At 31.4% G+C, this 15,292-nt stretch overlaps 1 protein-coding gene across 4 annotated transcripts in view; it reads left to right on the top strand.

Annotated features, from left to right (window-relative positions):
* The window catches only part of LOC129794204 (heterogeneous nuclear ribonucleoprotein K), a 50,556-nt gene that overhangs the window by 5,858 nt on the left and 29,406 nt on the right, over positions 1-15,292 (top strand). Inside the window, exon 1 of one of the 4 annotated variants that reach the window (XM_055834869.1) lies at positions 148-15,082. The exons of the other annotated variants lie outside the window; for them this stretch is intronic. Within the exon in view, the coding sequence (XP_055690844.1) occupies positions 15,075-15,082 (8 nt within the window). The 5' untranslated portion in view covers positions 148-15,074. Of the gene's footprint in view, positions 1-147; positions 15,083-15,292 lie in introns of those variants that run through there. 4 annotated transcript variants of the gene reach the window in all.

The following is a 15,292-nucleotide window of genomic DNA, read 5'->3' as shown; positions in this document are numbered from 1 at the left end:
GTGTCTTAGTTAGATTTTAAAGTTCTTTATTGCATTAAATTTGTAATAGTATTAAAGGCCTCTCCTTTTAAAACAAATCTGCACGATTAAAATGCTTCCAAGAATGAAAGGAAAGCATAAATATTTTAAAGAATTTTCTATCCAATCAATCAGGTAAACTGTCACATCCTATCGCTTCTGTAGCTTACTTTATAGGCTTTTGAATAATGAAAAAATCCAAAGAGCTATGGGGACACGGAAGGTATACAAAAGTGGAAGAAAAATAATTTTTCCCAACATGCCTATATGCGTGACTCCTGCTTTGACTCTCATATAATACACACTTTCAACATTTTATCTCCATATTGATTTTCTCCTCTTGCACAAACTCACGGTGTATGTAATTGAAAAGGCAAACATTACGATGTTTTTCAATAATTATGAAAATTGTATTAATGAATGTAATGTAAAATCGTTTTCTTGTGCGAATAAAAGGCAAAATGGGTGTTATTTAAGGTAGTACATTACCTACATAGAACAAAAGAGACAATGTGAGCTGTAATGAGAATTAATTGGAAATAATGTTTAAAACAATTTTATGAATTGGCTCTTTTGAATATTAATGTTTAGAGAGGGAGTTGATGCTGTGTGGTTATGGGCTGGATGGGTGGATGAGAAGGGAACGGGGGAAGAAGAAATTAAGAAAAATACGCTGTAAGGTTGATGAAGGTGTATTTTATTTAAATTAAAATGGAGTTGTTTTGTTTTCATTGCATGATCATAAATATAAATTTTACTCATTTATTAGTTAATCATCCATTGAGGAGAGTATACCTTTGCCAATTTGATTAGCTATATAGTTTTAAATGAATAATAATTGTTATTCAGTGTGGATTATTTTATGCAAAATAATGTGGGTCAATGCAGATGGCAAATAATTTCATGTGTTCTTGTCATTGTTGGTAAAATTGAAGAGGCGTTTCCAGCTATGCGTCCGTAGGCTCGATTATTGCAAAAGTGGCATTAAGAGTTTTCTATATTTGATCACATTTCTATAGGATAAATTATTTCACGCACATATAATTACGTGGTTTATTTCTATTGATTTTTTCCCCGTAAAGAAACATTCCTTCGCAGTATTTTGTAATTTTAGTAATTTCAATGGAATCGCATTTTGGCACAGAAGATGTTTTAACAGAGAATAAAGTCTTTTAATTGATTTTTCTCTAAGAAAATTCACAATGAATTAACAATCTTGTCAACGAAATCCTCTCTCTATTCAACGTGATTCCTGTATTTTATAATAATTAGATTTTCACGAAATTTTACCTAATCTCCACTAGAGTTTATATAAGGTACCTATCTACCTATACATAAATGCTTAATGGAGAAGATTGTGTGCAGAAAGGTGCGAGGAAACGGTGAGGAGCGAATGTTGTTGAAAATATCTTGCACTAATAGAGTGTGTCCCACTTTAGATGTTTACCAATTCCAAAGAGTTTATCTTAAAAACTTTCTCACAACTTACTACACTATAAGTCGCTGTTGAGTTGCATTCCATGTGCGATGAATAATTTCAATAGATTTTTGGAAGAGATGCATTGAACATTAAAAAAAACAGCTCTAAAACATTTGCAAATTTAATAATAGAAGAGGTAGAATATGAAGATTAAATCTCGGAAGTATAAGAAAAAAACAAAAGAAAAGAGCATAGTTCTTCGCATATCTGATACGGGCAATTTTGTATTTACAAAGTTTTCCTTTTTCTCAAGATTTAGCATATTTTCCATAGCAGCAATACGGATGGCAGAAGGAGTCTTCCTTCGCCATTTATTATATGCATTTTCAGCGGAAAAGAGAAATCAAATATTGTTACATAAATTCAATAGTACGATATAAGAGCAAGTGATTGAAAAATTTTGCAATATTTTTGCATTATATTGATTCCATTCACCTTATCTTTCTTAGATTTTCTTCTGACAAATTCTCGTGCATATCGTTTGTATTCTTCACGATTGTTATATACAACATACAAAAGCATATTCTTGAATCATATGGATTGTACAAAAGGTAGATTAATGGTTAAAATATTTAAATTCATCTTATCTACATGTTGAATTTGTAAACCAACTGATATCTATTGCAGAGAAAGAGCAAAGGAGTTCATGCGAATTAGTATGAGAAAACCCTTTATTAAAGAAAACAATCCACACAAGCATAATCTTGTGGGAGAAGCGGGAAACATTTTAAAAATCTCTAAATAGACTTTTCATTCTCTGCTAGTATCAGCTGAAAAAATTAGCTGCAAAAATTCTCACAAAAATACAAACAATAACGTCACTGATGTGTTTCTTGCTTGACTCTTTAAATACATGAAACATTCATGTTAATGTTTCATTTATGAATTTTGACAAAGTATTTTTTTAGCACTTAAAGAGACAGAAACACATTGGTGACGTCATTGTTTGCATTTATGGACAAATCTTTGTCGATTTTTATCGTAGGGGATCCGAAAAGAAAATTAGAAATCTCTGGAGATTTTTTATTCTGGTTTTCGTATTCTCTAGAAGTCTACGCGTACACTCAGATTGTTTTCTCTAATAATGAGATTTTCCATAAAGAATCGAATAATCTCCTTTAATATTAAAGTAAATTCTGAATTACATTCTTTTTAAACATAACTTTTTAAGTAGTAATTATAAGGTATGGAACTCTTACGATTAATATTTTGTCGGAAATAACATCCTTTTGTGTGTTTAAATAAAGTTCAAGTTGTAGAATGTCGATCAAGAGAGCGAGAGAGGAATGGAGTTTTAGCAAGAAAAACAGACGAATCAAATTGAAAGTGTAAAAGGAAGAAGACACGGGAAATGTGTTTCTGTGCAAATCTCCGGAGCCAATTTATTAGTTTCCTAAAGTTTATATCTTTATTGGTTGTATACACATTATATACACAATTGGGTTAAGTAAAAAGTTCCTCACTGAGGGATGTTTTGAAGTGTGTAGACTTTTGAGAAGTTTGATTGATTTCTTTTCTAGAAAATTTTTCTTCATAAAATGTAAGAAACATTTATTAATTTTATAAGTTACAGTAACAATTATTCTTGAATTAATTTTATCTCAAGTTTTATCTTGTGGTCAAAGCATTAGTTTGACTCTTGATTCCTTGAATCCTTTATTCGTTTTCCCCCATTGGATTATTACCACATTGTAGGGGTTGCAATTCTGCATGCTCTCCCTTATCTAAAGTGCAATCAGTGCTGCAATTATATATAAGAGAAACTTCTCATTATTGGTTTAATTTTAACCGCATAGAACATACTTGTGGGTGCATAGTCAATACTGATAATTTAGTAGTACAATATAGGTATATGTTTGATGAACTTTAGAGGTTAATAAGAGATCTATATACATAGGTAGGTAAATTCACACAACCATATTTCCCAGAAGAACGAACATAAAACCACAATTGAAAGTCAATCTTCCTTTTGAATTGGTTTCATTTTTCGCGAATGAAAGCAAATGTTATGGCAAATAATACTGTTTAGCAAAAAGATCCAGCAAATAAATGGAAACGAATTCAAGAAATTTATTGAGCTTGAAAAGCTAAAGCATAATTCATTGCATCAAATTCATTTCTTAAAGAGTTTTATCATATAATAAATTAATAATTTACTACTTGATCTTATATTTTATTTATATACGAAGAATTCTATTTAGTGGAGGCAAAAGAAGATGAGAAAATTGAGACAAAAGAGACCCAAAAAGCTCAAGAATTTTGTCCTTTTCAGTTCTTTCATCATCATTATTATAAATAAGAAAAAGGGAAGATATACAACATTCCAAAATTTTGTGTTTGCTTTGGATATTAGAGAGTGTGAGAGTTGATTTTGATTTTCCTTTTACAGTGTCGTTGATAAGTTTGTATGGGTTAGGAACAAAAACATTGACCATTTTGAGATACAGGATAAAGTTATATAGGATTGCTTATATGGGAAATTGTTTACTTTGTTTGGGATAAATCATGTAAATTTCCTTAGGAAAACATACACACAAGTTTTCCTTTCTATATAATAAGAAAATGTCTTTCTATCTCCCTTCAATGGATTTTGTATGTCTTCCCATGCTACATGTATGTATGGTAAAACATCCTTCAAACTTTATCGTTCGACTTACTTTAGCAAAATAATATCGATGATGGGAGATGACGAAAAGAGTCATGATGATGAAGAATTTTACGATGCCACAGTCTGCTTTTCTAACACATAAAACTAAAGGAATATATGTGGAGTTCTTTTTTTCGCTTTCTCCAAACATCATCAAAAAAGATAACCGATAGAGGAGGGAATATAGCAAAGTACGAGATTGTCTGCCTTTAGTGGTTCAATTAACTTGTCTCTCTCAGTTGGGAAAGAGAAGAAAATTGTTACCCTAAATGGCATGTATTATATACTTAGGTACCTTATTGTTGCCATTAGTGACAAAAGAATCATTTTATGTGAACCATCTTTGCAGTGTTAATTCACTATAAAATGATTGAGATAATAAAATTTAAATTGATCATTCAGTGGCGTTTTTCATGATATAAACTTCAATAAGATTTATATTATTGATTAGTCTGATTAGTGGAATTAGTTTGTGGATATAGTGGCTATTTTAGATTTAAATTATGTGCTTTGGTGGATGATAAGGGAGGTTGTTGACCTGTTACGCATCATGTGACACAGGGTAATCCCCATAATGAGTTTATTCGATGAGCAATGTCCCCTTCATTCAATTTTTATTCATCGTTATATGCAATGCAATGTTATATATACATATATAGCAATCATTTTACTAAAATGCTTAATAGAGTACCTAATTCTAGTTTTGGACGTGAAAAAATGATAAACATAAAAATTCCTTTATAAAAAAACTAAGAAAATAAACTATCATAATATTTAATTTTCTACTACCTACCTACATACATATATCCATTTCCTAAATCTCTTTCAATCTTTTTGTGCCAAACTCCATTTTTTATACACATTACTAATCCATTAATCCCCCATTTTAGGTTGCCAACTTGAAAAAAAAAAAAGGATTCCGTCCTTTGGACATGAATGTAATTTATTAAATGAAATGCAAAATTCCTACACTAACTTTTAGTCAGTCAGTTTATTCTCTCTTTAACCTTCTGCACCGTGTTTTTTTGTATTATTTTCTCTTCTTTTTTAAATTCAATTGAAGTGATAGATTTAGAAAGGAATCAATGTGATTTAGGGGAAGATAAATCGTAACACGAATAGGTTTTCCCCTAAAAACGTTGGATAGACACTGAAATTTTTCCTCTACAGGAGTTAACGTTAAGAGATTTTTTTTATTGCATTTGTGAAAATGCTTCTACACATTTTTTTTTTGAAAGAGCACATGAAAGAAAAGACAATTGATGTATTAATAAAAGCGACATTTTTCTCCATTTTCATTGAGGTGGTGTGGAGGAAGAGTAAAAAAAAATATGGGGATGGTGGTTTGGAATTTTAAACAATTTTTACGTACGTGTTGAGAAGTTTTTTTTCGTGTGTTATGTATTTTATATTTTTCAAGCCCAAATGGAAGGGAAAATGTTGGAAAATTGAAGGGATGGTCATAGAGAGAAAATGAAGAAAAACGTGAAAAAGAGGAAAAAAATCGAAGTCTCTCTTAAAAAATTCATAGACATTCGGTCGACACGCGATGTGGCCATTATTTCGTAATCAATTCGTGTGTAAGTAAATTAACAATATGTGAGAGAGAATGAGAAAAATGGTTGTGACTCTTCTAGTAGTAGAAGATGGTTTAAGAGGTAGTATATACCATACCAGGGAAAATTACATTTGGTACAAACAATCGATGTTTGAACAATAATTGGTAATAGTGATGTAAAGTAATTGAGGGCTCTATAATTATTTTTTATCTGATTAATTTAAAATAATAATTTAAACTTAAGTCTTAAACAGACTGGATAGTTTAAATGTTAACTCAAAAAATAGACAAGATCAGTAATGAGCTAAAGAGTTCTGTAAAAAAATCCATTTTGGAGAGAACAGAAAGGTAAAATTTATTATTTTTCCTCACCCTTTGGTGATGGAACACTCATTATTGAAAATTGTGTTATCTTTCTTTTACATGAAACTATTTTGTACAAAGGAAAAAAAATCAGTAGCCGGAAGGTAGCCATTTGATGGATTTAGGAGGGTGCGTTGGGTTGAAAGCATGATGAAAGGGAAAGAGTTAATCGGAAATTTTGCGTTTTACCCGTTCTACGAGCAAATCATAATATTTCATGTTTATATTTTTGTTTAAAGAGCTTTAATTTTTTTTAAACATCCCCTCATTAATTACCTACATTATACAATTAAAATTGTATGTACTTTTTAGTCTTTCAACTTTGCATTATGTCCCAAAGATGGAGAAAAACTCAATGTTTCACAAACAGATTCTTTAAAAGGTGTAGGAACATTGTGTTGTGAGGCGAAAGATAAAAAAATCATTACAATGTATTTTTCGCCTTTGATTCTCAGTGAGTGAGTAGGGCAAAAAAAGGAAGATGGGTAAATTTTAATTAAATTAAAAGAATCTTTTTTCAAGAAGAAATTCCATACATCAATGTAATGTGATAGAATAGCTCAAAACATTTTATATATGATGGAATTATCATTAAACAAATTGATGGACTATTAATTCTCTAAAGAACTTTCTTGCTCTTGCCGACTGGACCTCTTCGTCCGTTTCGCACATAGCAAGTGTCCAATTAGAGGGTGTACCCTTGGTGTAATAATAATACACATTTGGGGATCTAAAAATAACCGAACCCAGAGTTGGGATCACTCTTTTGTAAATTAAAAGGACTCCTCAGGCTGATGAAGGTAGCAGGTTCCGTTGGGATTTTCTCAGAAATCATTTTTTTTACAGTCATTCATATCATATATAGGGGGTGTTTTTAATAAGAAAATTCCATTCATTTCTTCTCCATTGCCTTCCTTTGAGAAATCTTTAATTTCTCCCATCCTGTGTCTGCTTATTTTTGGGTATTCCACCGTATTTCTGTCATTTTCAATTTATTATCTTTTAAGTTCTTAATGTTGGTATTTCTCTTTTTTTCTGGTATATGTGGTGGTGATTCGCCAACCCTCAAAATTGAATGGTTTTCTGTCTTCCTTCCTCTGTTGGGTGAGAGAGATATTGAATCGATTTACGATGGGGGTATTTGGTGGGTGGGAAATGGGAAACAATTGTGGTTTTCAGGGCAGAAATGTTAGATATAATTTTTGAAATGAGTGATGGTAATGTCCGTGAAAGGGGAGATGGGGTAAAAGTTGTGTTGTATAGATAGAAAGTGTAGGCGAAAATGGACATTATTGTTCAAATATTCAGCCAAACAATATGAAGCAATCTTGTAATGAGGATATAATGGATAGGAGAATGAGGCGATAGATAAGAGAAAGAGAGAGAGAGAGAGAGAGAGAAAGTAAAAGAGGCACTAGAAAAAATCTAGAATTTCGCATTGATTCTTCAAGGAAGTTGTATGTGAAGAAGGTCATTCATCTCTTTAAGGACATACCATAAATTTGGATTTGACGCACTGTTTAGTTTTCAATTTTGTCCTTAATTTAATATATAAGAACATTCAACATGGAATTTAGGTCTTTTGATGATTTTTTTTTCTTCTTCGAGGAATGCGTGCGCTTTTTATCTTACAAAATCATCCCCTACTTATTTCAAAATATATAGTATGGTACCTACATATATATTTTTTTCCTTTCCGAACTGCCTGTTTGCTCCACAAATTATTTATATTCTTCCCGAGTTGTTCTTTGATTCCATTTGAGGGTAGCATTTCGAATGAAATTTCTCTTCAAAATATCATACAATCGAGAGTTATGAGTTCATTCTCTTGGTGCCTCATACAAAAATTGTATATAATTTTCTCCAGGAAAATTGCCTCAATAGAGGTTGTGTAGTGTATACATATATGGGAGAGAATATGGAGCTCTCGTGAAGTGAAAGATAAGAAATTTCGTGAGGTTTTATTTTGTTACAAAGGGGGTAGGGGTTGTGGGGAAAGATAGAAAACGCAAAGTGAAATTCAATATCAATTTTCAACATTGGTGCTGATAACCATTACAAAATAATGATGTAAATTTGAATGTTACATTAAATTGGTATAAAATATGTATTTTATAGAAGGTATATATTCTCATATCAATGTCAAAATATTCGTTAAAGTATCGAAAGAAAAAAAAAAGAAGTTTGTTAATTTTAAATTTAAAGATTTATCATTTTATTTTCATCACAATTTTCAATCAATTTTCTGAAATTCACTTCTGGATCTGAAGGGTACTTCCCAGGATAATTTTTCTGCTGAACCTCTGAAAAAATGAGAGTCCTTTTTGATGCTGATCACAGCAATTTGTGTGCCCTCTTGATTAAAAATCCATCATATTTCCGACTCTTGAATTACTTCCACAACGTTAGAGCTTTCAGGGAGGGCGGATATTCATTAAAATAATGATTCCTTTGTACATTAGGGCTCCACTACTGTTCCAATATTTTTGTTCATTTCCATACTTATAGGCTACACAAAATACAAATTAGGAAATATTTTTATTCAGTTGTCTTCAGGCTTAAGAATTTATTGGGCTTTTTCCGCCTTGTTTGATTTATTTAATTAATTACCAAATTAATAAAGCACCCAATTACCTTCTATTAATTAGAAAAATTAACACTCTTGACTTAACACCTTCCTAAACATAAAGTTACAAAAGAAAAGAAATGTATTGCATTGCAATAAATCCTAGACTGTGATATCTTCTTCCACTCTGCTGCTTCTCTTCTTCCCTTCGCAAATTTTAAGAATACATATATGTATATCAGAGTGCTTTTGGTGGCTCATTCCATCTTCTTATCTCTCTATTGTGCCAAATAAATTATTCAGTACACCAATTGTGACGAGTCTCGGTAACAAGGAGTTGAAGGAAAGGGATTCCTGTCTTTCTTATTTGGATCTTGACGGGGAAAAAGGAAGGATGTTGTGTATAAGATGTGTGGAGATTTTTTTCCAGGATTTTTGAAGAAATATATTACTTATACTACATTCTGTAGAGAATTATATATAATTTATCATTCACAGCTATATGACTTTTGTTCAATTTTTTTTAGAAATTGATTCACCTCAAATTAAGGTAATTGCGACTACATTGTAGAGCAATTAAATATTAATGTTTTAATGTAAAATTGCTGTAATACATTTTCATGGTAAAATGTCTTACTTCTTTAACCTCTATGTAGAAATTTAATATTCTCTATAGCATAGGTAGTAAATTGATGGGCATGTGTGGTGAAAAATAATTGCAGTAGATCCTATTAAAATTATACTTGGAGTTGGTTGTGGCAAAATGCTAAAGTTTTTCACGGGAGAGTAGGGGTTGTGAAATGTGGGGGTGTCTCACAGTGTCTATGGAGTGCGTAATTTGCATATTTGAGTATCTAAATATGGAAGAATTCTCTCAATGAAAATTTTATCAGACAATTTCTAATGCCACACACATGATAGTTTTCTACGAAGTTTCGGTCGAACTAAATGGGGGAGAGTTTAGGCTAGAAAGGATGATTGAGGGGGGAATAAAAGTATTTTGTGACATGGGAAGGATGGGTGGGGGGGGTGGATCTCATGATAAGGGGTTTGACTGGAAAATCACATTGAAAAACACAGTGGAGACGTGTGTCGATTTCATGTCACATCACACTTGTGGATAAATTCAACAACTGTATGTGGATTTTCCACATTGTGTTTTATTGAAAAAGGAAGAAGCGGAAAAAAAAGAAAGAAAAGGAAGTGAAAGGGATAAAGGATAAAGGACTGAAAATCATGAAAATATACTTTTCCAAGAAAAAGAAGAAAAAAGCTCCTTCTTAACATTAGGAGTATGGGGGGAATAAAATGCTTAGAGATGGGAAGATCCCATTTATTTTCTATCGCCTTCTAAAACCATTATGATGCATGATGTGATGAAGTAAAAATGTTTATATCAACCAGCACGACACAGAATCGTGAAGATGGCGATGAGAGAAAAAAAAGTTGAATAAATTGTGTTTTTCAAGCGAATTCTTCAGGATGTTGTCATTACAACATCTCTCAAGTACCTATGCTGTAGTATAGAGTAGCTTAGCGTGGCCTTTCGGCTTTATAGATATAAAAACATTGAGATTGTGAACTTTAAGAGTTGATGCATAAGCATTGTGATAAGAGTGGGGGATTTTGGAGGACATTTTGTAATTTAATTGCTCTTAAAGGTGATAAAAATTTTATACGTCATGTGAATTACAAAAATTCCACGTAATTCTGCATCTTGCAGTAATTAGGTTATATTCCTCTTGTAGATGTTCTTTGACTATTAAAATGCTGCAGCATGAATTGCAAAATCGGACGTAGAAAAAAATAATAGGTAATAACAGTGATGTATTTGCAATGAAGAATTTCATCATGCAGATTACCCACGCTACAGTGTGTCCCGGTAAAACTGCTCAAATTGTTATTTTGTTTCTCTTTAATGCCCTTAATTGCTTTAATGCTCTTTAAGATTTATCATAAAAGTTAATTAATTAAAAGAAATTAAACAAAATATTTTTAAACTAATATAAAAACATCACAGGTTACAAAAGAGACACAAACGTTAGAAAAAAAAACGTCAAATGTTCGAAAAAAATGTTAAACGTTAGAGAAATGTCAAATATTAAAAACAAAACGACAAACGTTAGAAAAAGACATCAAACAAAATTGCAGAAATCGTTAGGTTAATAATTGTAAATTTTTTCTTTTAATCTACTTTTAATATTCTTTAGAAAAAAAGACTTTTCTTAAAGTACATTTAAACAATTTCTGGGCTACGTCCCTGATAGACTTTCAGCTTTCAAAGGCTCTCCTAATAAAACTTTTCCAAATTTTTACCTATTTTTTTGAAAAAGTAAATACACAACTAAAAGCATAAAAAATATTTCATTTATATTTTCTTAACAGTTTCGAAGAGACATCCTCGGCATATGTATGTAGCGTATGGCTTTTTGTACATTTTTTAATATTCATGTGTTGGGAAATCGATAGGGGTAAATTGTCATGAGAAGAGGGTAGTGTAGTGGAGTAATGGTGGGAGAAAGGGAATATTTTATAAAGCGATATACACACCTGAATTCTTTAGGGGGTGGTAGATTGCTGTTAGCATGGAGGGGTATGTATTGGAAGTATAGATAGAACATTAGATGGGTTTGTGGTGGCGCGAGTGCACGCGGGAGGAGGGGATGAAAAAAAACCAAAAGGATATGAGAACAACGAAGAATGGAAGAAAATTGCGGCCTATATGATTGGAAAGTGCCATTATTGGAAATTGAATTATTTATTGTTACACAGACAAGGTGTTTTCTCACCAACTTAGGGGGAAAATGCGCTTACATTGTAACTTTGTTAAAAGAAAAACTTCAATGATTTTTTTTTAGTAATTTTTAATATAACGCGAATAATTTTTAATTTTATTAAGTCGTTGAAGTTTGCACAAACATTGAATTCAACAGAATTTCCACCCTATTTGGCAAAAAGCACGAAAAAGGGGATGATTTTTGTAATTTCTTTCAATTGAATTTAGCTGTGTGGAAGTTAATTAGCAGTTTTCGTTAATTGCCCAGGACTATGTGCTGGGGTATGAGGGAATTTTTCCAGCTTACAAACAATTATTTTGTCGTTCTTTTTCAACATATCATAAAATTTATCTCCACACGTGACATACTTTATGTATTTATGTATGTGTGTGTGAGTCTCTGGTGCGGAGGGAAAAGTTATATATACCTACATAGTGAAACAGTGTTTTCCAACTTTTTTTTCAACCTCCAACCCCCAACTCTCGCCACCCCTCACCTCATATACTCCCACCCCCTGTTAGCAAGTGAACATTTTCCAATAAATATATTACATGGGTAGTGTAGTGATCACACATAGTTTGTTACATTCAACTATTGAGTCACACAAATACAATGAGAGAAATTTCTTTTCAGGGAGGAAAATACACTCAACTTTGCCACCCCATAATGGCGCCACTGCACTTAATTATTCATGCTAAACGATGTCTAACGTGGATTATTGCACGACTATGTTGTTAGAAGAGAATATATTGTGTGAAGCATGAGTTGAATGTGATTCTAATATTGCACAAGTGGTGTGTAGCTGTGTAGGGGATACCTTTCGCCTCCTCCCAACCTTTCTACCGTGTTTCTCTTCCTCTTTTCTTGCAATATTTATTGAGAAGAAGAAGACTACGTCATAATTGTTTTGTTTCCTTGCTCCAACAGAATATGAATAAGAATAGATATAGGGGGAGGATGTATGTGTTTGGTATGAGCTATAATGTTGAATGGATATAGGATAAATTTTTGTAAAAATACCATTAATCCTCCTCTTCTCTTTATCCTTTTTTTTCTCTCTGCACAACCCTCTTGCACAGGGTGGTACACCATCTAATTTAACAGAGTATTCTTTACATTCATAAATTATGTTGGGAAAATTATGTATTGTGCTGCATTTTACGCGGTTTTTCTTTTAAATTTTATGAGAAAGAAATAAAAATTAAATTACATTTGATATTCATGTTTGCGTCCACCGCAAACTTAACAGGATAAATTGTTACTTGATGGCTTTAAGAAAACAGCAGGAAATATTTAAATTTAAATAAAATTTCTGGATAGATTTTATGTTGAATTGAAATAAAGAATTCTTCTAGTGTAGAGTTCTCATCACCCTGTATACCATCCAATGAATGATGAGGACATGTTATGTGAGTACGAATTTTTTGAGAGATTTTTCCCCGAAAAAATATGTATACCGGAGAGAGAAAGAATGCCATAACATGGAATGTTGTTTGCATTGTATGTTGCCTAAATAAAACAATTAATCATTTCTGTCACTCCTAATTCCACGCTATATTGCACTTCCATTGAATGACAATGCAACATTATCTAAAAAGGATGTAAAAATTCTCTCTCATACACGAAGGATGAAATATAATTTTGTGTGGAATCCTTTATATATTCAATGGCATGATATTATATAATAATTTTTGTAATTTATATGAGCAAATTCGTGGACAAATCATTCGTGATATTTGTTGCCTTTGAAAATTTGTTGGGTTATATATGATTATTGATTGAATTTTCATCTTTTTCCCATTTTTCCTATTTGCGTGGGGGGTTGGGGAATGTTCTTTTGTGACACTTTTACCACCAATTTGATTGATAGCATTTGAATTGTGTGGTGTAAATTATCAGCGATTTAACCCCTTTTCATGGGGTTGCCTTTGAGGGAAACTCTTGTGGTATATGTATAGAGTTCTCAATAGATGGGGATTTCTATGGATGAATCAACAGATAACATGGTTTTTATGTTTTTTTTTTAACAATACACAAAAGCTATTGAATTTTTAATTAAAATGTCATTTGAAAATCTACAATTTAGTCCAAATGGATGTTTTTTTGTTTGAAGTTTTATGTTTCACAGTGAATTTTCAAAATTTTAAGAATAAAGGATAGATTCTGACATGACTTTACTTTTGATTTTTTATATTTTCTCAGAAGCTTTTGACACAAAAATAGAGAAAAAAAACTTGTAGAAAATTCTTAGATTGATGTGACATCAGAATTTAACTACAATCAAAAGCTAATAAAGAACAAATTATCACTTAAGTTTAATCATTATTATAATTCAAATTGAAATCCAAAGTTTACCTCATAGCTGCAATGTGAGAAAACAATTAACTAATTAGCAGGGAATAATTGTTGTTTATTTCATTTGAAAACTACACGAGTTATTTGTATAATTCTCATTTAATTCAATAATACGAAGGATTTAAATTGTCCTTACTATGCAACGAATAGTGAATGCTGTACGTACAGTCGCCTAATTATAAGCGTAATGCTAATGGAGCGTCTCGTTCCGAAGCTCCATGACTTTCATTTATGTGAGAATATTTAAATGACTTTTTAAATAATTTATTTATTCAAAGATATTTTTCAATGACAATCCAAAGTATATACTCAACATTTAGAAATTCAACAAAACAATCGATGATATAGGACAAAATATTTATTGAATATGCCTCATTCGTTCCGAAGCTTTCGAAGCTTTCAATCATGAAATGATTGCAGATTTTCTGGATATGGATGAGAGAGAGAGAGTGTGTGTAGAGATATTGCGGGAAAATGATTTTCTGTGGGAAGTTATATCGAGAATAAAAAAAGAGTTTTGGATTCTCCCCAAATTTGATTGTGTCTTTGTTTCACTTGTATATATAGAATGGAATATTGGCTTCGTTTGTATGCCTTCAATCAAGCAATTTAGTGTAGCTGTATTGGCTCCTGTATTTTCTCTATCGTATATAGAGTCAATTGTCCTTTTTCAAGTGAATTCATCCACGCATTGGAGGAGAAAAAAAACGATTTTTTCTATATCGGTTTTCCTATACGATAGTGCCTTCAATATGTAATTGTCTATGTGGGAAAACGTGGTGGTGGGTATGACGAGGAGAGGTAGTTTGATGGAAAAGGATGGAATTTTTGTGTATATGCACTGGGTGACTATGGAAAATAGTTTTTCATTTTTACCCCACCACACACTTTTACTTCATCATAGTAAGAAATATATTGTAGCAATCAACCTACCCCTATTTTCATCGGTTTTGATAAATGGCAATCGGAAACTGATTCTCGTCAGTTTTCTCTTTACCTTTGGATAAAACAGATAGCTGGAGAGAAAAGGGAAAGAATTCCTTTATTGCAAGAAAATTTTGAAAAAGTTTTTTTACTAGCTGTAAAAGAGAAAAATCTTTTTTTTTTTTAACTTTTCAAAAAATTTTCCTGTTTTGTACATAAAAATATTTTTACTAAAGCAAAGAGTGTTCCTCTTAAATTTAAAAAAAAAAGTGATTTTAATAAGATTTAAATTAAAGGAAAAGTGTCTAAAACTTGTAGAATTAATTTTATGGAGATACAATTATATATGGACGCTTAAAGTGGTGACCTTTTTTCAGAAAAAATAAATGTTAAGGTAAAATTTCTTACTATTATGATATTATTATTTTAAATTGATTTGTCTATTAAAATAAGCTTGTAATATAAAATTCCGCAAAGTCATTAAAGTTTGGTATATAAAATTTGAGTAATATACCCACGAGAAGAATAATTAATTCAGGATAAAATAATCTCCTTGATTTATCAATACCTCTAGTCATTTAGTGGTTAAAACTTTGATTAATGT

Source organism: Lutzomyia longipalpis, chromosome 3 (genome assembly GCF_024334085.1).
Source record: "Lutzomyia longipalpis isolate SR_M1_2022 chromosome 3, ASM2433408v1".
Classification (NCBI taxonomy): Eukaryota; Metazoa; Arthropoda; class Insecta; order Diptera; family Psychodidae; genus Lutzomyia; species Lutzomyia longipalpis.
The sequence above is the reverse complement of the archived record's forward strand: the minus strand, read 5'-3'. Positions and strand labels throughout refer to the sequence as shown.